Source organism: Schistocerca piceifrons, chromosome 11, assembly GCF_021461385.2.
Source record: "Schistocerca piceifrons isolate TAMUIC-IGC-003096 chromosome 11, iqSchPice1.1, whole genome shotgun sequence".
Taxonomy (NCBI): Eukaryota; Metazoa; Arthropoda; class Insecta; order Orthoptera; family Acrididae; genus Schistocerca; species Schistocerca piceifrons.
In genome coordinates, this window is record NC_060148.1 from 62,314,080 (window position 1) to 62,339,431 (window position 25,352).

Here is a 25,352-nt window from a genome sequence, read left to right on the forward strand (position 1 = left end):
AACTAAAAGAAAGGTTCAGGTGTGGAATTAAAATTCAAGGTGAAACGATAGCAATGATACGATTCGCTGACGACATTGCTATCCTGAGCGAAAGTGAAGCAGAATTACATGATCTGCTGAACGGAATGAACAGCCTAAATAAGTACACAGTATGGTTTGAGAGTAAATCGGTGGAAGATGGAGGTAATGAGAAGTAGTCGAAATGAGAACAGCGAGAAACTTAATCAGGATCGATGGTCGCAAAGTAGATGAAGGTAAGGAATTCGACTACCTAGGCAGTAAAATAACGCACTACGCATGGAGCAAGGAGGACATCAAAAGCAGGCTAGCAATGGCAAAAAGGGGATTCCTGACCAAGGGAAGTCTACTAATATCAAAAATCGGCCTTAATATGAGGCAGAAATTTGTGAGAATGTACGTCTGGAGCACAGCATTGTACAGTAGTGAAACATGGATTGTGGGAAAACCGGAACAGAAGAGAATCGAAGCATTTGAGATGTGGTGTTACAGATGAATCCTGAAAATTAGGTGGACTGATAAGGTAAGGAATGAGGAGGTTCTACGCAGAATCGGAGAGGAAAGGAATATGTGGAAAACACTGATAAGGAGAAGGGACAGGATTATAGGACATGTGTTAAAACATGAGTGGATGACTTCCATGGTACGAGAGGGAGCTGTAGAGGGCAAAAACTGTAGAGGAAGACAGAGATTGGAATACGTCAAGCAAATAATTGAGGACGTAGGTTGCAAGTGCTACTCTGAGATGAAGAGGTTAGCACAGGAACGGAATTCGTGGCGGGCCACATCAAACCAGTCAGTAGACTGATGACAAAAAAAAAAAAAAAAAAAATATATATATATATATATATATATATATATATATATATATATATATATATATATATATATATATACCATTAATTAAAAATTTATAGAAATAGTTTGTATTTTCTTTGAGTGATGACTAAAAGAAAAAAAAAAAAAGAAAAAAGCCAACGAAAGGGTGTAAGGTGCCTCTTACGTGAGGAAGACATTTTTACCAGTTTTAATAAACTATTGTCTCTCATTGATGTATTCACGATAGTTAGGAAGTGCTGTAGTCCGTAGCCGGCCACGAGTCGGAAAGCATTTCCCACGGTGGCTGGCTGGCTGGCTAGGTGACGACGCGACCATATGTCGCGCATAGCGGGTTGGGGCTCGGCGCTGGACCGTAGCAACAGGCGTCGGCCTGGTAAATATACGTGACGGGAAGTACCGCCATCTTGGCGCCAAAGTCACCCATTTTGTTTATTCGTATTTAATAATTGAAGTCATTTATGACAACATGAGTACTACGAGGTGCCTCTGGATGTTTAAAACTATTTATCATGATTCTGCCTCGTTAAAATTCACACCCGTTCATTAACAAATGCATATCTTAGTAAGTACGAACTTGATCGGAAATCCACGAACTGTGACGAAACTAGTAAGAGATACGGACTGCGCGCCAAAGTCGGCAGTCGGCGTTAAGAGCTCTTCCTGTCTTGTTCGACGGTAGCCGTGCTCTCGGTTACGAGTAGTTTGTGACACGAGTGTTTCATTATTGATCTAATAGGAATAAAAGTGACATTACGGCATTCTGAATGTTAATTTCGAGTAAGTAGATACCCCAAAGTTGATCGACAGCAGTTTCAGATAATTAGCTTCCACCGACAGAGACACCCAATACGCCAATGAAGAATCTGCACGGGACGACATTTACGAGAGCTGCACGACACGACCCACCGAGGCGGATCGAGGAAGGTCCGACTTACACTCGCAAATTCCTGGTGGGAATGCAGTCCAGTCATACTGTACGTCACGTACACCACCCTCTACGGACTCGCGGCTAAGCTGAGTAATAGCAGTATCAGTTTAGAAGCGAGGGGATCTTGCAAGGGGTAACACTGAGATGGAGAAGATGGCGCCCACAGTGTGGGGACAACGCGGTCTTTGGGCAAGACGCTACAGTGTGACAGCCAGGGGTCGAGCAGGTGTGGTGCGACCGACCTGCTGTCGCCGCTGTAGTGGACCGAGTTGACTTTGTTGAGGTGTCCCTTGAGCAGCTTCTTGGTGGTGAGTCGGATGCGCGGCAGATCCGACATGTTTCCGCACACCTCCTCGATCTTCGCATCCGCCACCTTCTGCTGCTCATCCTGGCAACACACAACACAATATAGATTAGATTAGATTTACTTTCATTTCAATTGATCCGTAGTGAGGAGGTCCTCCAGGATGTAGAACATGTCAGAAAAACAACAATACATGACAAATATTTACAACTAAAACAAATAAGCTAATGTACCATTCCATAGGTCCCAAGTGCAATGATCGTCATTTTTTAATGAACACTATATGAAAGAATCAGTTTACAAATACTAATGCACTAAATTTAAAATAAAAAAGTTCTATTTATTTATTTATTTATAAGGTAATAAACGTGTGATACAACTACTACAATACTTATTTACATTGAACACATTACTGCACTGAAATGGTGCAGAAGTTAGATTGTACTTACATACACACACACACACTAATTTACAATGAACACATTACTGCACTGAAATTGTGCAGAAGATATATTGTACTTTATATATATCTACTCCATTGATGAATTTCTCATTAGAACCAACTGATATATATATATGGTTCTATTATATATATATATATATATATATATATATATATTTATCAGTTGGTTCTATTATATATATCAGTTGGTTCTACTGAGAAATTCATCAATGGAGTAGAAGGAAATCCTTTAGGCTTCTCTTAAACTGAATTTTATTGGTTGTTAAGCTTTTTATGGCTGCTGGCAAGTTATTGAAAATGTCTGTTCCTTAATAATGCACACCATTTTGTACAAAACTGTCCACAGCTCGTGGTCTTGCGGTAGCATTCTCGCTTCCCTTGTACGGGGTCCTGGGTTCGATTCCCGGCGGGGTCAGAGATTTTCTCTGCCTCATGATGACTGGGTGTTGTGTCTTCATCATCATTTGATCACCATTGACTCGCAAGTCGCCGAAGTGGCGTCAGCTAAAAAGGACTTGCAATATGGCGATCGAACTTCCCCACATGGGGCCTCCCAGCGATAAATGCCATACGATCATTCATTCATTCATTCATTGTACATGACTAAGTGACGTGAAATCCTTGTGAAGATTCTTTTTATTTCTAGTATTGATTCCATGAATTGAGCTGTTGGTTTGAAAAAGTGATATATTTTTAATGACAAATTTAATTAAAGAATAAATATATTGGGAAGCAGTAGTTAGTATCCCTAGTTCCCTAAACAGGCTTCTGCAGGATGTTCTTGAGTTTACACCACATATAACTCTTACTGCACGTTTTTGTGTCCGGAAAACTTTAGCTTGGCTTGATGAATTGCCCAAAAAAATAATCCCATATGACATTATGGAATGAAAGTAAGCATAGTATGTCAGCTTGTTCATTTTTATATCCCCTATGTCTGACACAATTCGCATTGCAAATAGAGATTTGTTAAGACACTTCAGCAGTTCTGTGGTGTGCTCCTCCCAGTTGAATTTACTGTCAAGCTGTAATACCAAGAATTTAACACTGTCCACTTCTTCTATCTGCTTGTCATCGTATGTTGGACATATACTCGTGGGACACCCCTTACAAGTTCTGAACTGGATTTAGTGTGTTTTTTCAAAGTTTAGTGACAAGAAATTGGCTAAGAACCAGCGATTAATGTCCAAAAATATTTTATTAGCTGATCTTTCTAAGACTACATTTGATTTGCTATTCACTGCAATGTTTATATCATTGGCAAACAAAATGAACCTGGCATCTGGTAATGTTACTGATGAAAAGCCGGCCGCGGTGGTCTCGCGGTTCTAGGCGCGCAGTCTGGAACCGTGCGACTGCTACGGTCGCAGGTTCGAATCCTGCCTCGGGCATGGATGTGTGTGATGTCCTTAGGTTAGTTAGGTTTAAGTAGTTCTAAGTTCTAGGGGACTGATGACCACAGCAGTTGAGTCCCATAGTGCTCAGAGCCATTTTGTTACTGATGAAAGGTCATTGATATACACAAGAAAAAGTAAGGGCCCCAAAATGGAACATTCCGTAAAATGGAACCTATATCAGCAGGTTGAAGGTTTGGCTATGGGCAACAATCTGGTTATCGAAAAGGCTGTGTATGTAAGGATAATTGATCATTTTATATCACACGATTTGTGATCAAATGTACAGTTCGGTTTTAGAAGTCGTTTAACAACTGAAAATGCTATCTTCTCTTTTCTCTGTGGGGCACTGATTGGGTTAAACAATAGGTTTCGAGCACTAGGCATATTTTTTGATTTAAGTAAGGCGTTTGATTGTGTCGATCACAAAATATTGATCCAGAAGTCAGACCATTACGGAATATGGGGAGTAGCTCACAATTGGTTCACCTCTTACTTTAGCAACAGACAGGTAAAGGTCACTATTCACAATGTTTAGAATGGCTGTGATGTGGGGTCTGGTTGGGTACAGTCAACTGGGAAGTGCCCCAGGGATCAGTGTTGGGGCCGCTCCTGTTCCTTATTTACATAACTGATTTAGAGAAAGATTTTGACAATGTTGACTGGAATACTCTCTTTCAAATTCTGAAGGTGGCAGGGGTAAAATACATGAAGCGAAAGGCTGTTTACAATTTGTAGAAAAACCAGACGGCAATTATATGAGTCAAGGGACATGAAAGGGAAGCAGTGGTTCAGAAGGGAGTGAGACAGGGTTGTAGCCTCTCCCCGATGTTATTCAATCTGTATATTGAGCAAGCAGCAAAGGAAACAAAAGAAACATTCGAAGTAGGTATTAAAATCCATGGAGAAGAAAAAAAAACTTTGAGGTTCGCTGATGAGATTGTAATACTGTCAGAGACAGCAAAGGACTTGGAAGAGCAGTTGAACGGAATGGACAGTGTCTTGAAAGGAGGATATAAGATGAACATCAATAGAAGCAAAACGAGGATAATGGAATGTAGTCGAATTAAGTCGGGTGATGCTGAGGGTATTAGATTAGGAAATGAGATGCTTAAAGTAGTAAAGGAGTTTTGCTATTTGGGGAGCAAAATAACTGATGATGGTCGAAGTAGAGAGGATATAAAATGTAGACTGGCAATGGGAAGGAAAGCGGTTCTGAAGAAGAGAAATTTGTTAACATAGAGTTTAGATTTAAATGTCAGGAAGTCGTTTCTGAAATGGAGTGTAGCCATGTATGGAAGAGAAACATGGACGATAAATAGTTTGGACAAGAAGAGGACAGAAGCTTTCGAAATGTGGTGCTACAGAAGAATGCTGAAGATTCGATGGGTAGATCACATAACTAATGAGGAGGTATTGAATGGAATTGGGGAGAAGAGGAGTTTGTGGCACAAGTTTACTAGAAGAAGGGATCGGTTGGTAGGACATGTTCTGAGGCATCAAGGGGTCACCAATTTAGTATTGGAGGGCAGCGTGAAGGGTAAAAATCGTAGAGGGAGACCAAGAGATGAATACACTAAGCAGATTCAGAAGGATGTAGGCTGCAGTAGGTACCGGGAGATGAAGAAGCTTGCACAGGATAGAGTAGCATGGAGAGCTGCATCAAACCAGTCTCAGGACTGAAGACCACAACAACTTATATTCTGGCAAGGAGTTCCTTGAAAAATGAAGCTGATTCTTTCTGCATTAAACTTATGGACTGACTTTTTTCGGGTTCATAAACATTTTATTTTTATCTGTTATTATTTTTATGTTGTAATTTCGTGTAATGACATGTTCCATGACGTTGCAAATTTCCTCCTCAATTTGGTCCTCCGGAACTTGACGTGTAAATAAATAAATAAACCGCATTAGACGCTTTCCTGGATGATTTGGAAATTCTTTTGTTTGTTTTTTTTTCAAAAAAATCTATTCGTTACACATTTTGTGCTGTGTTTCCCCATCCCCCTTCCTTGTTGTCTAACGCTGGATGAGTACAGTGTTTTAGACAAAAGCTAGCTTTTCATGTGTCACAGTTTTTGTGAAGTCACAGCTTCTGAACTACGTACCATACGATTACATAATTGAGTGGGTACATTCATTGGTATATGTGGATACTGTCTACAAAATACACTGACAGAAAAAAATTACAGCACTTAGAACGAATTTTACGACAGAAGTGAAAGTTGGCAGGTGTTTTTCTACATCTGAAAGATGATGTCTAATCAAACTTTGCGCCATTCGCACTTGAGTTGCGCTAGTAGTACCACTATGCAGATGCAGATGAGGTTCGTTTTAAATACATGCTGTAACAGTCGTGAGCGTTAGATGTCTTTGGCATTGGACATGATGAGTTGATGTTAGTGAAGAACGCCTTTAAGGTGACAAAGATGCCATTATCAACATCTCACTGACTTTGATCGAGGTCATGTAATGGTCAACGAGAAGCTGCATGTTCCTTCTACGCTATTTCAAGAAGACTTGAGACGCATTCTCTGAAAATTATTTCGACCACTTAGCTCATGAGCCCACGCAAATAGTAAACGGTTGTGAACACACACTTGACCTCTTAGCAACAAATAATCCTGAGTTAATAACCAGCATCAAAATCGACATAGCGATTAGTGAACACAGGGTTGTCGTAGCGAGATTGAATATTGTAATCCCCAAATCCTCGAAAAATAAGCGAAAAATATACTCATTCAAAAAAGCAGATAAAAATTCACTTGACCCCTTCCAGAGAGACAGACTCCACACATTCTAAATTGATAATTTAAGTGTAGACCAGATGTGGCTTAAATTCAAAGAAATAGTATCGGCACCAATTGAGAGGTTTATACCAAATAAACCAACAAACGCGGAGCTGATCCTCCTTGGTGCACAAAACGGGTCAGAACACTGTTTCAGAAACAACAAAACAAACGTGCCAAATTTAAACAGACGCAAAATCCCCAAGACTGGCGATCCTTTACAGAAGCTCGAAACTTAGCGTAGAGTTCAATGGGAGATGCCTATAACAGTTTCCACAACGAAACTTTGTCTCGAAACCTGGCAGAAAATTCAAAGAGATTCTGGTCGTATGTGAAGTATGTTAGCGGCAAGAAACAATCAAAGTGCTTCTCTGCGCGATAGCAAGGGAGATACTATCGAGGACAGTGCTGGCAAAGCAGAGTTACTAAACACAGCCTTCCGAAATGCCTTCACAAAAGTAGACGAAGTAAATATTCCAGCTGCCAACATGAGTAACGTAGAAGCAAATGTACCAATTAGGTTCCTTTCGAAGTATGTTGATGTATTAGCTCCATGTTTAACAATCATATACAACCGTTCGCTCGACGAAAGATCCGTACCCAAAGACTGGAAAGTTGCACAGGTCACACCAATATTCAAGAAATGTAGTAGGAGTAATCCACTAAATTACAGGCCCATATCGTTAACGTCGATATGCAGCAGGATTTTAGAACATATGTTGTGTTCGAACATTATGAATTACCTCGAAGGAAACGGTCTATTGACACACAGTCAACATGGGTTTAGAAAACGTCGTTCATGTGTAACACAACTATCTCTCTATTCACGTGAAGTGTTGAGTGCTATTGACAAGGGATTTCAGATCGATTCCGGATTTCTGGATTTCCGGAATGCTTTTGACACTGTACCACAAAAGCGGCCTGTAGTGAAATTGCGTGCTTATGGAATACCGTCTCAGTTATGCGACTGGATTTGTGATTTCCTGTCAGAGAGGTCACAGTTCGTAGTAATTGACGGAAAGTCATCGAGTAAAACACAAGTGATTTCAGGCGTTATAAGCCCTTTGCTGTTCCTTGTCTACTGGATGATCAAAAAGTCAGTATAAATTTGAAAACGTAATAAATCACGGAATAATGTAGATAGAGAGGTAAAAATTGACACACATGCTTGGAATGACATGGGGCTTTATTAGAACCAAAAAAAACAAAGGTCACAAAATGTCCGACAGATGGCGCTGGACAGCAAAACTGCTACCGTGACGGGTGAGAGGTACGCCGATATGTTACAGAATCGCATCATCCCCAGCCTGGCTGATAAACACCTGCTGGAACGTACGATTTTTATGCGGGATGGCGCTCCACGCCATATTGCTAGACGCGTGAAAGATCTTTTACCCGCGTCGTTTGGTGATGATCGTGAGCTCAGCTGCCACTTTCGTCACGCTTGGCCTCCCAGGTCCCCAGACCTCAGTCCGTGCGATTATTGGCTTTGGGGTTACCTGAAGTCGCAAGTGTATCGTGATCGACCGACATCTCTAGGGATGCTGAAAGACAACATCCGACTCCAATGCCTCACCATAACTCCGGACATGCTTTACAGTCCTGTTCACAACATTATTCCTAGACTACAGCTATTGTTGACGAATGATGGTGGACATATTGAGCGTTTCTTGTAAAGAACATCATCTTTCCTTTGTCTTACTTTGTTATGCTAATTATTGCTATTCTGATCAGATGAAGCGCCAACTGTTGGACATTTTTTGAACTTTAGTATTTTTTCTTTGTTCTAATAAAACCTCATGTGATTCCAAGCATGCTCTGTGAATGCTTCTTCATATTTTGTGACAAACTGTTTACTCAGTGAAACTTCCTGGCAGATTAAAACTGTGTGCCCGACCGAGACTCGAACTCGGGACCTTTGCCTTTCGCGGGCAAGTGCTCTACCAACTGAGCTACCGAAGCACGACTCACGCCCGGTATTCACAGCTTTACTTCTGCCAGTACCTCGTCTCCTACCTTCCAAACTTTACAGAAGCTCTCCTGCGAACCTTGCAGAACTAGCACTCCTGAAAGAAAGGATATTGCGGAGACATGGCTTAGCCACAGCCTGGGGGATGTTTCCAGAATGAGATTTTCACTCTGCAGCGGAGTGTGCTCTGATATGAAACTTCCTGGCACATTAAAACTGTGTGCCCGACCGAGACTCGAACTCGGGACCTTTGCCTTTTGCGGGCAAGTGCTCTACCAACTGAGCTACCCAAGCACGACTCACGCCCGGTACTCACAGCTTTACTTCTGCCAGTACCTCGTCTCCTACCTTCCAAACTTTACAGAAGCTCTCATGCGAACCTTGCAGAACTAGCACTCCTGAAAGAAAGGATATTGCGGAGACATGGCTTAGCCACAGAATGTGGGGTGTTTCCAGAATGAGATTTTCACTCTGCAGCGGAGTGTGCTCTGATATGAAACTTCCTGGCACATTAAAACTGTGTGCCGGACGGAGACTCGAACTCGGGACCTTTGGCTTTTGCAGGCAAGTGCTCTACCAACTGAGCTTCCGAAGTACGACTCACGCCTGGTACTCACAGCTTTACTTCTGCCAGTACCTCGTCTCCTACCTTCCAAACTTTACAGAAGCTCTCATGCGAACCTTGCAGAACTAGCACTCCTGAAAGAAAGGATATTGCGGAGACATGGCTTAGCCACAGCCTGGAGGATGTTTCCAGAATGAGACTTTCACTCTGCAGCGGAGTGTGCTCTGATATGAAACTTCCTGGCAGATTAAAACCGTGTGCCCGACCGAGACTCGAACTCGGGACCTTTGCCTTTCGCGGGCAAGTGCTCTACCAACCATTTTTTTTTGTTCTTTGTTTATCGTTGTGTTTGGTCGTTGCGGACGTCGCAAGAAATCCTGTTCAAGTTCGGTGGTTGATCCTTCCACTCCGTCTCCACAATATCCTTTCTGTCAGGAGTGCTAGTTCTGCAAGGTTCACAGGAGAGCTTCTGTAAAGTTTGGAAGTTGGGAGACGAGATACTGGCAGAAGTAAAGCTGTGAGTACCGGGCGTGAGTCGTGCTTGGGTAGCTCAGTTGGTAGAGCACTTGCCCGCAGAAGGCAAAGGTCCCGAGTTCCAGTCTCGGCCGGGCACACAGTTTTAATCTGCCAGGAAGTTTCATATTTGTATCATTTTGTTCTCAAATCCATTAACATAGAATAAAAACACATATGTGGCAAGAACTTTTATACTGCTTTTGTTGAAGTGCTTTAAACATTTTGTCGATTATCTCTAAATCAGTTGTTTGGTGCTATGCCCATTACTTATTTACATGTCACAATTATGACTCCAGTGGGTGTCAGACGATCGGTATTCGACCCTCGATCAATGGAAATGTGTCGGTTCTTAGGGTGAATCACATTTCAGTAACACGAGACCGATAGTTGTCTCCACAAACGCCGTCATTGAGGTGAAAGGCGGCTCGAAACGTGCAGCGAGCGACTAACGCAGACTGGTGGAAGGAGTGTTGTGCTATGTGAGACATTCTCCTGCCCTAACATGGGACCTGTGGTAGTATAAGGTGCATTCAAGCTCTAAGACCTCCGATTTTTTTTTCTCCATACTGGAAAGATACATGCGCATTGTTTTAAAATGAGGCCGCGTTCATTGTCAATACACCCCAGAGATGGCAGCACCGTACGGCAGATGGAAATTTTACCACCAGCGGCGAGAATGAGAACTGTTTTAAATACTTAAAATGGCGACGTTTTCCTTACTTGAACAGTGTGCAATCATTCGTTTTCTGAATTTGCGTGGTGTGAAACCAATTGAAATTCATCGATAGTTGAAGGAGACGTGTGGTGATGGTGTTCTGGATGTGTCGACAGTGCGTTCGTGGGTGCGACAGTTTAATGAAGGCAGAACATCATGTGACAACAATCCGAAACAACCTCGGGCTCGCATGAGCCGGTCTGACGACACGATCGAGAAAGTGGAGGGAATTGTTTTGGGGGATCGCCGAATGACTGTCTAACAGATCGCCTCCAGAGTTGGCATTTCTGTGGGTTCTGTGCACACAATCCTGCATGACGACCTGAAAATGCGGAAAGTGTCATCCATGTGGGTGCCACGAATGCTGACGGACGACCACACGGCTGCCCGTGTGGCACGTTGCCGAACAATGTTGACATGCAACGACATCACGAATGGGACTTTCTTTTCGTCGGTTGTGACAATGGATGAGACGTGGATGCCATTTTTCAATCCAGAAACAAAGCGCCAGTCAGCTCAATGGAAGCACACAGATTCACCGCCACCAAAAAAATTTCGGGTAACCGCCAGTGCTGAAAAAATTATGGTGTCCATGTTCTGGGACAGCGAGGGCGTAATCCTTACCCATTGCGTTCCAATGGGCACTACGGTGACAGGTGCATTCTACGAAAATGTTTTGAAGAACAAATTCCTTCCTGCACTGCAAAAAAAACGTCCGGAAAGGGCTGCGCATGTGCTGTTTCACCGAGACAACGCACCCGCACATCGAGCTAACGTTACGCAACAGTTTCTTCGTGATAACAACTTTGAAGTGATTCCTCATGCTCCCTACTCACCTGACCTGGCTCCTAGTGACTTTTGGCTTTTTCCAACAATGAAAGACACTCTCCGTGGCCGCACATTCACCAGCCGTGCTGCTATTGCCTCAGCGATTTTCCAGTGATCAAAACAGAGTCCTAAAGAAGCCTTCGCCGCCGCCATAGAATCATGGCGTCAGCGTTGTGAAAAATGTGTACGTCTGCAGGGCGATTACGTCGAGAAGTAACGCCAGTTTCATCGATTTCGGGTGAGTAAATTAGAAAAAAAATCGGAGGCCTTAGAACTTGAATGCACCCCGTAATCGAAGACATGCTGACAACTGTGAGCTACCTGTATCCCTACACACTCGACGTCTTTGCCGACAGCGATGTCATTTTTTTACCAGTATAACTGTCCATGCATCTGAACCAGAGCCGTGCTACAGTGGTTTGAGGAGCATTAAAGTAAACTCGCGTTGATGTCTCGATGACCAAATTCGCGTAATGTAAGTCCTACAGACCCATCTGGATCGCTGCCGGGCGCCATCACCACGTACGCAAATCAGCGGCCAGTTGTTAAAGCGAATTACATGGCTTGTGCGTAGTCATCTAAAGCCACATACCTCTGCAAACCTATCAGCAAACTGCCGTATCCCTGATACATAGAATCAGTGATTTATTTCGTTCCACACACGGACAAACAAGTTATTAAACAGGTGCTCATAATGTTTTGGTTTGTGAGGATATAGGCGGTCTCAAGAACGGTGTCAACTTGAGGACAGTATTGTAGAAAGAGAAGAGGGAATAGATGAAGATGAGTAGGGAAATGTGACAGTGCGAGAAAAATTTGGGAGGCGCTGAAAAATGTGAGAGGAAACAAGGCTCCTCAAAATTATGTATATCCTTGATAAGTTAGGGAAAGGGAGACCTGCGTTTATAGCATTTGAAGATGCAGAGAAAGCTCACTGGACTACTTTATTTGAAATTTTGAAGGCAGCAGTTTAATACGATGCAGGGAGCGAGTAGCTATTTACAACTTGTCCAGAAACCGGACTGCAGCTATAAGAGACGAAGAACCGAAAAGGGAAGCAGTGGAAGGAGGAGAAATATAAGCTTTGCGTTTTTCCAATGACACTGTAATTCTGTCACAGACGGCAAAGGACTTGAGAGGGCAGCTGCATGGAATGGAGTTTGGCTCGAACACAGGATATAAAATGAACGTCAAGAAAAGCAAAACAAGGTTAATGGAATTAAATCAGGTAACGCCGAGAGAATTAAATTTGAAAATGAGACACTAAAAATACACTGAAGAGCCAAAGAACCTGACACCAGCCTGAAACCGTGTAGGGCCCCTGCGATCACGCTGAAGTGTCGCAACACGACGTGGCATCGACTCGAAGTATTGCTGGAGGGAACTGACACCATGAATCCTGCATGGCTGTCCATAAATCCGTAAGAGCTCGAGGGGATGGAAATCTCTTCTGACTAGCACGTTGGAAGGCATACCACATGCGCTCAATAATGTCCATGTCTGGGGAGTTTGATGGCTTGCGGAAGTGTTTAAACTCAGAAGAGTGTTCCTGGAGCTAATCTGTAGCAATTCTGGACGTGTGGTGGGTGTTGCATTGTGCTGCTGGAATTGCCCAAGTCCGTCGGAATGCACAATGGACATGAATGGATGCCGCTGGTCAGACAGGATGCTTACGTACGTGTCACCATCAGAGTTGTATCTAAATATACCAGGGGTCCCACATCACTCCAGCTGCACAAGTCCCAGACTATTACAGAGCCTCCACCAGCTTGAACAGTCCCCTGCTGCATTGCAGAGTCCATGCATTCATGAGGTTATCTCCATATCCGTACACGTCCATCGCTCAATACAATTTGAAACGATACTCGTCCGACCAGGGAACATGTTTCCAGTGATCTACAGTCCAATGTTGGTGTTGACAGGCCGAGGTGAGGCATAAAGCATTGTGTCATGCAGTCATCAAGGGTACAAGAGTGGGCCTTCGGCTCCGAAAGCCCATATCGATGATGTTTGGTTGAGTGGTTTGGACATTGACACTTGCCGATGGCCCAGCATTGTAATTTGTCGTTGGTCGCGTACTTGCACGATCTGTTTCCGGTAGCAGCTACGTCGGAGATTTTAAGATTTACTGGATTCCTGATATTCACGGTACACTCGTGAAACGGTAATATGGGAAAATCCCTTCATCACTAACTCGGAGATGCTGTCTTATCGCTCGTGCTCCGACTATAACAACACTTACAGATTCACTTAAATCTTGATGCGCTGCCGTTGTAGGTGCCGTAACCGATGTAACAACTACGCTAGACACTTGTCTTATATAGGAGCTGCGGATCGCAGCATCGTATTCTGCCTCTTTACATATCTCTGTATTCGAATACGCATGCCTGTACCATTTTCTTTGGCGCTTCAGTGTAGAAGAGGAGTTTCGCCACTTCAGCAGCTAAATAATTGATAATTAAATGGACACCCTAGCTGCAAACAGGCGTTGATGTACTTCATTGGGGACATGTTGAAAATGTGTGCCCCGACCGGGACTCGAACCCGGGACCTCCTGCTTACATGGCAGACGCTCTATCCATCTGAGTCACCGAGGGCACAGAGGACAGTGCGTCTGCACGGACTTATGCCTTGCACGCTCCCCGTGAGATCCACATTCCCAACATGTCCACACCACTACATTCGTAGTGCGCCTAATAGATGTTTCCCCATCATACTCATTACTCGTGGCAGATTAATCTACCAAGTCCCGTACGAGTTCGGGCATAGCGTGTGCGTTCGCACAAGAAGGTCAATGGCCGGGAAGCCATATTTTTAACTATATATGACGGTAGTATCTGTTCCCAAAAGAACAGTTACCGTGGATGACCATGCAGCTTTCGTTAGAAATGAAATGATAATTAAATGGACACCCTAGCACACCTAAGCAGGAGATCCCGGGTTCGAGTTCCGGTCGGGGCATACATTTTCAACATGTCCCCAATGAAGTACATCGACGCCTGTTTGCAGCTAGGGTGTCCATTTAATTATCATTTCATTTCTAGCAAAGCTGCATGGTCATCCACGGTAACTGTTCTTTCGGGAACAGATACTACCGTCATATATACAATCCTGGAAATGGAAAAAAGAACACATTGACACCGGTGTGTCAGACCCACCATACTTGCTCCGGACGCTGCGAGAGGGCTGTACAAGCAATGATCACACGCACGGCACAGCGGACACACCAGGAACCGCGGTGTTGGCCGTCGAATGGCGCTAGCTGCGCAGCATTTGTGCACCGCCGCCGTCAGTGTCAGCCAGTTTGCCGTGGCATACGGAGCTCCATCGCAGTCTTTAACACTGGTAGCATGCCGCGACAGCGTGGACGTGAACCGTATGTGCAGTTGACGGACTTTGAGCGAGGGCGTATAGTGGGCATGCGGGAGGCCGGGTGGACGTACCGCCGAATTGCTCAACACGTGGGGCGTGAGGTCTCCACAGTACATCGATGTTGTCGCCAGTGGTCGGCGGAAGGTGCACGTGCCCGTCGACCTGGGACCGGACCGCAGCGACGCACGGATGCACGCCAAGACCGTAGGATCCTACGCAGTGCCGTAGGGGACCGCACCGCCACTTCCCAGCAAATTAGGGACACTGTTGCTCCTGGGGTATCGGCGAGGACCATTCGCAACCGTCTCCATGAAGCTGGGCTACGGTCCCGCACACCGTTAGGCCGTCTTCCGCTCACGCCCCAACATCGTGCAGCCCGCCTCCAGTGGTGTCGCGACAGGCGTGAATGGAGGGACGAATGGAGACGTGTCGTCTTCAGCGATGAGAGTCGCTTCTGCCTTGGTGCCAATGATGGTCGTATGCGTGTTTGGCGCCGTGCAGGTGAGCGCCACAATCAGGACTGCATACGACCGAGGCACACAGGGCCAACACCCGGCATCACGGTGTGGGGAGCGATCTCCTACACTGGCCGTACACCACTGGTGATCGTCGAGGGGACACTGAATAGTGCACGGTACATCCAAACCGTCATCGAACCCATCGTTCTACCATTCCTAGACCGGCAAGGGAACTTGCTGTTCCAACAGGACAATGCACGTCCGCATGTATCCCGTGCCACCCAACGTGCTCTGCAAGGTGTAAGTCAACTACCCTGGCCAGCAAGATCTCCGGATCTGTCCCCCATTGAGCATGTTTGTGACTGGATGAAGCGTCGTCTCACGCGGTCTGCACGTCCAGCACGAACGCTGGTCCAACTGAGGCGCCAGGTGGAAATGGCATGGCAAGCCGTTCCACAGGACTACATCCAGCATCTCTACGATCGTCTCCATGGGAGAATAGCAGCCTGCATTGCTGCGAAAGGTGGATATACACTGTACTAGTGCCGACATTGTGCATGCTCTGTTGCCTGTGTCTATGTGGCTGTGGTTCTGTCAGTGTGATCATGTGATGTATCTGACCCCAGGAATGTGTCAATAAAGTTTCCCCTTCCTGGGACAATGAATTCACGGTGTTCTTATTTCAATTTCCAGGAGTGTAGTTAAATAATTGATGATGGCCAAAGTAGTGAGAATGTAAAATGCAGAAAGACGATTAAAAGAAAAACGTTTTAGGAAAAGGGCAACGGCCTTGCCACAGAGGATACACCGGTTCCCGTGGGATCACCGAAGTTAAGCGCTGTTGGGCGTGGCCGGCACTGGGACGGGTGACCATCCAGCTGCCATGCGCTGTTGCCGTTTTTCGGGGTGCACTCAGCCTCGTGATGCCAGTTGAGGAGCTACTCGACCGAATAGTAGCGGCTCCGGTCAAAGAAAACCATCATAACGACAGGGAGAGCAGTGTGCTGACCACACGCCCCTCCTATCCGCATCCTCCTCTGAGGATGATACAGCGGTCGGATGGTCCCGATAGGCCACTCATGGCCTGAAGACGGAGTGCTTTGCTTTTTAGGAAAAGAGAAATTTGTCAACATCGAATATAAATTTAAATGTGAGGTCGTTTTTTTTGGTTTTTTTTTTCAGAAGGTATTTAAGGTCTGCAGCTCGTGGCCTTGCGGTAGCGTTCTCGCTTCCCGCGCACGAGGTCCCAGGCTCGATGATCCTGCCTCGAGATGACTGGGTGTTGTTTTGTTGTCTTCATCATCATCATTCATCCCCATTACAGTCGGACGAAGGTAATGGCAAACCACCTCCCCTAGGACCTTGCCTAGTCGGCGGTGCGGGTCTCCCTCAGCCTCCCCTACGCTCCTCGGAGTATGGGATCTCATCATCATCATCATCAGCATTTGTCTTAAGTGTGACCTTGTATAGAAGCGAAACGTGGACTAACCACAGTTCAGGCATTTGTAATGTTGTGCTGCACGATAATTCTGAAGACAAGGTGAGTAAAGTGAATATTCAGTGAGGAGCTAGTGGGGCGAATTGCCGAAAATATTGCAAAAAATGCAATGGACGGCAGTAGCGGCAAGTGGGGTTCAGGTGGCTGGACATAGGTGTAATACAATAAGCTTAGGCAACTCTAAACACAATGCCATAAAATATTAGTCGATTTGTGATTGCATGGTAAGGTAATTCTCGATTAAGTACGTCAACTTACGTACCCTTTCTACCAAAAAAAAAAAAAGGTTCAAATGTGTGTGAAATCTTATCGGACTTAACTGCTAATGTCATCAGTCCCTGAGCTTACACACTACTTAACCTAAATTATCCTAAGGACAAACAACGAGGGAGGACTCGAACCTCCGCCGGGACCAGCCGCACAGTCCATGAATGCAGCGCCCTAGACCGCTCGGCTAATCCCGCGCAGCCCTTTCTATCCATTTGCGGGAAGTTTTAATTTTCTGCTTTGACATGAAGAAATCTGCGGATGTGGCTCTTAAAATGCTGGGTGAGACCAATGGTGAGGGAACTGTTAGTGGAAGAACGTACAGAGAATGTTTTCAACGCCTCAAGAACGGTGATTTTGATGTCGAAGACCGCCATGACGATGGAAGACAGAGCGTTTTGGTAGCTACTCAGACGAAGACAGTCACAGGACATCATTATCGAAAGCAGTTGATGCGTTCGATCCCAGCACTGAAACACAAAGTGCCACAATACAGCGACAGACACGTAAAGGTAATTTTGCAGCAGGTCAGTGCTCGGCCCCATGTCAAAAATGGTTCAAATGGCTCTGAACACTATGGGACTTAACAGCTGAGGTCATCAGTCCCCTAGAACTTAGAACTACTTAAACCTAACTAACCTAAGGACATCACACACATCCATGCCCGAGGCAGGATTCGAACCAGCGACCATAGGGGTCGCTCGGTTCCAGACTGAAGCGCCTAGAACCGCTCGGCCACTCCGGCCGGCGACCCCATGTCACAAAACCCATCAAACTATACATGTAAACGTTGAAATGAGAAGTCCTATCCCCCCCGCTGTATTCTCCACACGTTGCCCTCTCTGACTACCAACTTTTTCGATCAGTGGCAAACAGTCTGGCTAACTAGCACTTCCTTGGTGGGAGGACTGTACTGTAGCGCACTCAGCCTTTTGAGCCCGATTGAGTGCGCAGTAGCAGCTCCAACGTCAAGAAAGCCAACAACGCGACAACGGCAATGAGAGCGGTGTGATGGCGACGCAAATGGCAGAGGGCGACATGGCGGTCGGTCGGTCCTGATTGGCTAGGGCCAGAACGCGAGGCTTTGATGTGCTTGTGTTATTTATTTTATATGCCCTCTACCCCCCCCCCCCCCCCCCCCGGGGGACGTCTCATACCAGACGAGTATAACCCCCAAATGTTTGTGTGGTGTCACCGCCAGACACCACACTTGCTAGGTGGTAGCCTTTAAACCGGCCGCGGTCCGTTAGTATACGTCGGACCCGCGTGTCGCCACTATCAGTGATTGCAGACCGAGCGCCGCCACACGGCAGGTCTAGAGAGACTCCCTAGCACTCGCCCCAGTTGTACAGCCGACTTTGTTAGCGATGGTTCACTGTCTACATACGCTCTCATTTGCAGAGACGACAGTTTAGCATAGCCTTCAGCTACGTCCTTTGCTACGACCTAGCAAGGCGCCATATTCAGTCACTATTGATATTGTGAATCATGTACCGTCAAGAGCGACGTTCATCATTAAGGGATTAAAGTTAAGCATTCCACCAACTACGTCCGTTTTTCTAAATTCTAATTTCCTTGTCCTGTTCCAGACCTCACGCCAGCCTGCGTGAGCTAAAACGCGTGCATTTCGGCCTCCTCTAGTAACACGGTGTTGGCTCTCCTGCCAACCACAACAGTTTGCATGGTACAGTAATTACGCAGTACACATACGTGTCTGCGCAGCAATCACTGACATCGCAAAATTGAATCGATTCATGGATCCCCACAAAAGACGCCCAGTTCTTCCGCCACGGGGTTCGTATGCTGTCCGAAAGATGGGAGAATGTAGTGGCCAGCGATGGGCAATACTGTGATCATATTTTTTTTTGTAATTTTTTCGCAATAAAGCCCCGAACTTCGAGTAAAAATGGCGGAAGCAAAGTTGTAGACTTAGTAGTAAATTTGTGTCACGACTTGACAAGTGGATGGATTGACAGGAGATATCCTGAGATATCAAGGAAGAGTAATTTGGCCATAGATAGGAGTGTCGGGATAAAAACTGTAGAAAGAGACCTACAGATGAATAGAGTAAGCAGGTTGACCTGGATGTATCTTGCAGATATGAAGAGGCTTGATCAGGACAGACTTGCTAGGAGAACTGCATGAAACCAGTCTTCAGACTGAGGTCTACAACAATAACAACATGGTTCTTGTATGTATAGAATCATACCTCTGCTTCCCTATTGCCTGCACATATTTTTCCGGAGAACTTCAAATATCTTGCACCTTTTAACATTGTAGAAAGCTTTTTCAGGATAGATAAATCCTATGAAAGTGTTACGAATTTTCTTAAACGTTCCAAGGATAAGGCAACGGCCTTTGTGCAGTGGGTACACCGGTTCCCGTCAGATCACCGAAAATAAGCGCTGTCGGGCGTGGCCGGCACTTGGATGGGTGACCATCCAGGCCGCCATGCGCTGCTGCCTCTTGATGCCAATTGAGGAGCTATTCGCCCGAATAGTAGCGTCTCCGGCAACAGAAAACCATCATAACGACGGGGAGAGCGGTGTGCTGACCACACGCCCCTCCTATCCCCGTCCTCAACTGAGGATGACACGGCGGTCGGATGGTCCCGATGGGCCACTTGTGGGCTGAAGATGGAGTGCTTTTTTTCCTAGCATAACATGAGAACTACCTCTCTGTAAACGTTTCATTTCCTGAAGCCAAATTGAAAGTAATCTAACAGATCCTCGATGTTTATTTTCTTTCTTTTAAGTGTAACACAGAGCTGGGCAGACAGGTTCGCCCTCGGACTAACCTTGAGCTTGGCGATGAGGTCTTCCACCTCCTTGCGCAGAGCCTGTGTCTCGGGGTCTGCCTTGGGACCCATCTCTGTGCCTGCAACACATAACAACGTAAACAATATTACACATACGAAGGTTCATACATACAGCATCCTCATACAAAATTGTACGCTGCAGCTGCACCACCAACAAAGTTACAACTACGCTACTGGCCATTAAAATTGCTACACCAAGAAGAAATGCAGATGATAAACGGATATTCATTGGATAAATATATTATACTGCAACTGGCATGTGATTACATTTTCACGCAATTTGGGTGCATAGATCCTGAGAAATCAGTACCACTTCTGGCCGTAATAACGGCCTTGATACGCCTGGGCATTGAGTGACACAGAGCTTGGATGGCGTGTACAGGTACAGCTGCCCATGCAGCTTCAACACGATACCATAGTTCATCAAGAGTAGTGACTTGCATTTGTGATGAACCAGTTGCTCGGCCACCATTGACCAGACGTTTCCAGTTGGTGAGAGATCTGGAGAATGTGCTGGCCAGGGCAGCAGTCGAACATTTTCTGTACCCAGAAAGGCCCGTACAGGACCTGCAACATGCGGTCGTGCATTATCCTGCTGAAATGTAGGGTTTCGCAGGGATCGAATGAAGGGTAGAACCACGGGTCGTAACACTTCTGAAATATAACGTCCACTGTTCAAAGTGCCGTCAATGCGAACAAGAGGTGATACGCCAGTATGGCGATGACGAATACACACTTCCAATGTGCGTTCACCGCGATGTGGCCAAACACGGATGCGACCATCGTGATGCTGTAAACAGAACCTGGATTCATCCGAAAAAATGACGTTTTGCCATTCGTGCACCCAGGTTCGTCGTCGAGTACACCATCGCAGGCGCTCCCGTCTGTGATGCAACGTCAAGGGTAACCACAGCCACGGTCTCCGAGCTGATAGTCCGTGCTGCTGCAAACGTCGTCGAACTTTTCGTGCAGATTGTTGTTGTCTTGCAAACGTCCCCATCTGTTGACTCAGGGATCGAGACGTGACTGCACGATCCGTTACAGCCATGCAGATAAGATGCCTGTCATCTCGGCTGTTAGTGATACGAGGCCGTTGGGATCCAGCACGGCGTTCCGTATTACGCTCCGGAACCCATCGATTCCATATTCTGTCAACAGTCATCGGATCTCGATCAACGCGAGCAGCAATGTCGCGATACGATAAACCGCAATCGCGATAGGCTACAATCCGACCTTTATCAATGTCGGAAACGTGATGGTACGCATGTCTCCTCCTTACACGATGCACCACAACAACGTTTCACCAGGCAACGCCGGTCAACTGCTGTTTGTGTATGAGAAATCGGTTGGAAAGTTTCCTCATGTCAGCACGTTTTAGGTGTCGCCACCGTCGCCAACCTTGTGTGAATTCTCTGAAAAGCTAATCATTTCCATATCACAGCATCTTATTCCCGTCGGTTAAATTTCGCGTCTGTAGCACGTCATCTTCGTGGAGTAGCAATTTTAATGGCCAGTAGTGTATTTAATTTGGCTGGCAGTTTCGGCGATGCATTACGCCATCTTCAGACCCACTGACCGACGTGTGGGAAGATTCCAACCTCGGTTCCGGTCAAATGCTGGCCCCCATTTTGACCAGAACTGAGTTTGGTATCTTCCCACACATCGGTCAGTGGCTCTAAGGATGGGGTAATATATCGTTGAAACCGGTAGCCCAATAAAATAACAGTTCGGAAGTGTATGATTCGATGTTCTGTACTGAACAATCAAGGTCTAGCAACCATCTCTGAAAAGATGGAGATTAGTAGACTTGACACAAGTTTTTTCTAAATCAGTGTTGTACCAGTTCCCTAGAACTTAGAACTACTTAAACCTAACCAACCTAAGGACATCACACACACCCATGCCCGAGGCAGGATTCGAAGCTGCGACCGTAGCGGTCGCGCGGTTCCAGACTGTAGGGCTTAGAACCGCTCGGCCACCCCGGCTGGCCAGCAATTGCAACATGGTATTTGTCCGCCGACGCCAGCAAGCTACTTTCAAGTAAAATGTCTCACCTGTATGGGGATTTTAATCTTATGTGTGCCTCACTGCTTTCTTTCTTAGCGCGCAGTCCCCGCAACGATAGTATTAGAGAATCTTTGGGTGTGGACTCGAAAAAAAAAAAGAAGGACAATTGATTTTATTTTAAAAAAGATTGTTAATCTGTTCTTGTGGAAAGAGGGTGTGTTGCTAGGCCGTCGCTCAGAAGGTACTGTTACATTTAATGAAAATTGCCATTTTAGTGATAAAAGTGAGTGAATGATCTGTAAGAGTTGCCAAACATTTATGTATACAAATTTTGTGGAAGTGAAGAATAGAAATATCTTGTTTTTGGAAAAGGAGGAGGTTGTCGTGTCACCGCCAGACACCACACTTGCTAGGTGGTAGCCTTTAAATCGGCCGCGGTCCGTTAGTATACGCCGGACCCGCGTGTCGCCACTGTCAGTGATTGCAGACCGAGCGCCGCCACACGGCAGGTCTAGAGAGACGTACTGGCACTCGCCCCAGTTGTACAACCGACGTTCATAGCAATGGTTCACTGACAACTACGCTCTCATTTGCCGAGACGATAGTTAGCATAGCCTTGAGCTACATTTGCTACGACCTAGCAAGGCGCCGTATTCAATTGATATTTATTATTTGAAGCATGTATCATCAAGAGAGATGTTCTACAATTGTGGATTAAAGTTAAGTACTATATCAACTACGTAGTTTATTTGCAATTCTCAAGATATTGTCCTGTTCCAGACCTCACGCCAGTCAGCGTGTAATTAAACGCGTGCATTTCGGCCTCCTCTAGAAAAACAGTGTTGGCTCTTCTGCCAACACTACAGAGGTGAACTTCATTGTCGTTGCCGTCTATCAATCGACAGAATTGCAATTGTAAGTGTACAAAAAAAATGTTCAAATGTGTGTGAAATATTATGGGACTTAACTGCTAAGGTTATCAGTCCCTAAGCTTACACACCACTTAACCTAAATCATCCTAAGGACAAACACACACACCCATTCCCAAAGAAGGACTCGAACCTCTGCCGGGACCAGCCGTAAGTGTACAAAGTTTACAAAAGTACAGGAAGAGAAACGAATTCTCTATAGTTTTCATTCGATTCGTAACAACCTCTCATAATTTCTTAATTGCAGTAATGGAATTATGTTCTTGTACAATAGTATGGGCGGCCGCAGTGGCCGAGCGGTTCTAGGCGCTACAGTCTGGAACCACGCGACCGCTACGGTCGCAGGTTCGAATCCTGCCTCGGGCATGGATGTCCATAGGATAGTTAGGTTGAAGTAGTTCTAAGTTCTAGGGGACTGATGACCTCAGAAGTTAAGTCCCATAGTGTTCAGAGCCATTTTTGAACAATAGTATGGTGCTGAACTCCACTGACCAATTCTGATGTAGCAGGACGTGTAGTTTGAAGGAAGTTTGTGTGCCATGCAATCTCCTTTTCTCACTAAAAGCAGATTGCTGTTTGATCTAACTTACTTACAACAGTGGTCCCTTAGGTATGAAAAGCTACGCAAACTTGGGCTCAAAGCTATCCGCAATACGCCCAAGCAACTAACAGAGTCGTATTTTAAACCTTAAAGAACAATAACTTCCTCCAAATTGTAATACGTCAACAACTGGTGCAGAAGCTGATCATTCAAAGAGGCAGCAACCAAAATTCAGGTACCAGTTACGACTTAAAAATCTCAATCAGAAATCTCTCTCTCTCTGTCTCTCTCTCTCTCTCTCTCTCTCTCTCTCTCTCTCTCTCTCTCTCTCCAAACGCATATATAAATATCGATATTATTAAAAGTAAGTCATTTTTATAGGATATACATAATAGGTGTACAAGTACGGGTTGTCGGCGCATGGTTGACGACATATACAATTTTGGGTCTGGACTGAAAAACAGAAGGCAAGCGGGAAATTCGGGTTTGAGTCCCAGTCCGCCACAAATTTTCACTGTCGTCATTCTATTCTACAGAATGCATTTAATGTATTTACGAATATAATTCCAAAGCCAGCACGAAAGGCGGAAAGCACGCGACAGACGTGTTACGGTGGGCGGTGTGTTATCGATCGCTGCCTCCGACACCTGTTGACGGCTTAGTCGCCAAGTCGTAAGGCTTCCCGGCAGCTGTGGAATTCCAACGCGGAAGGCCTTACGTCGCGTAAATCGATTACCCGCGGCGCTGATTTGCGCACTGCCGGACACAGCGGTGGCGGTACAGCCAAGACTTCACAACGTAAAGCTGTCACAGTCAACTATGCGAGGAGCCTGTTATGAATTACAAACCGAGACTTCACCTGCTGAGACGTTAGAAAATTCTAAAAGCTTTGGATATACATCTACATCTACATCCATACTCTGCAAGCCACCTGACGGTGTGTGGCGGGGGGTACCTTGAGTACCTCTATCAGTTCTCTCTTCTATTCCAGTCTCGTATTGTTCGTGGAAAGAAGGATTGTCGGTATGCCTCTGTGTGGGCTCTAATCTCTCTGATTTTATCCTCACGGTCTCTTCGCGAGATATACGTAGGACGGAGCAATATACTGCTTGACTCCTCGGTGAAGGTATGTTCTGGAAACTTCAACAAAAGCCCGTACCGAGCTACTGAGCGTCTCTCCTGCAGAGTCTTCCTCTGGAGTTTATCTATCATCTCCGTAACGCTTTCGCGATTACTAAATCATCCTGTATCGAAGCGTGCTGCTCTCCGTTGGATCTTCTCTGTCTCTTCTATCAAACCTATCTGGAACGGATCCCACACTGCTGAGCAGTATTCAAGCAGTGGGCGAACAAGTGTACTGTAACCTACTTCCTTTGTTTTCGGATTGCATTTTCTTAGGATTCTTTCAATGAATCTCAGTCTGGCATCTGCTTTACCGACGGTCAACTTTATATGATCATTCGATTTTAAAACACTCCTATTGTCTACTCCCAGATAATTTATGGAATTAACTGCTTCCAGTTGCTGACCTGCTATATTGTAGCTAAATAATAAAGGATCTTTCTTTCTATGTATTCGCAGCACATTACATATGTCTACATTGAGATTCAACTGCTATTCCCTGCACCATGCGTCAATTCGTTGCAGATCCTCCTGCATTTCACTACAGTTTTCCATTGTTACAACCTCTCGATATACCACAGCATCATCCGCAAAAAGCCTCAGTGAACTTCGAAGTTATCCACCAGGTCATTTATATATAGTGTGAATAGCAACGGTCCTACGACACTCCCCTGCGGCACACCTGAAATCACTCTTATCTCGGATGACTTCTTTCCATTGAGAATGACATGCTGCGTTCTGTTATCTAGGAATTCTTCAGTCCAATCAACAATTGGTCTGATAGTCCATACGCTCTTACTTTGTTCACCAAACGACTGTGGGGAACTGTATCAAACGCCTTGTGGAAGTCAAGAAACACGACATCTACCTGGGAATCCGTGTCTATGGCCCTCTGAGTCTCGTGGACCAATAGCGCGAGCTGGGTTTCACACGATCGTCTTTTTCGAAACCCGTGTTGATTCCTACAGAGTAGATTTCTACTCTAGAAAACTAATTATACTCTAACATAAT

At 45.4% G+C, this 25,352-nt stretch overlaps 1 protein-coding gene and 1 non-coding gene across 2 annotated transcripts in view; both read right to left on the minus strand.

Moving 5' to 3' along the window:
- The window catches only part of LOC124720315 (guanine nucleotide-binding protein subunit beta-2), a 144,814-nt gene that overhangs the window by 92,950 nt on the left and 26,512 nt on the right, over window positions 1-25,352 (minus strand). The window contains exons 2-3 of the mRNA XM_047245620.1: window positions 19,722-19,801; window positions 2,029-2,174 (exon numbers count right to left, since the gene is read on the minus strand). Of these exons, the coding sequence (XP_047101576.1) occupies window positions 2,029-2,174; window positions 19,722-19,793 (218 nt within the window). The 5' untranslated portion in view covers window positions 19,794-19,801. The remainder of the gene's footprint in view (window positions 1-2,028; window positions 2,175-19,721; window positions 19,802-25,352) is intronic.
- On the minus strand, window positions 13,853-13,927 carry Trnat-ugu. Its single transcript has one exon. It is a non-coding gene; the product is annotated as a tRNA-Thr (tRNA).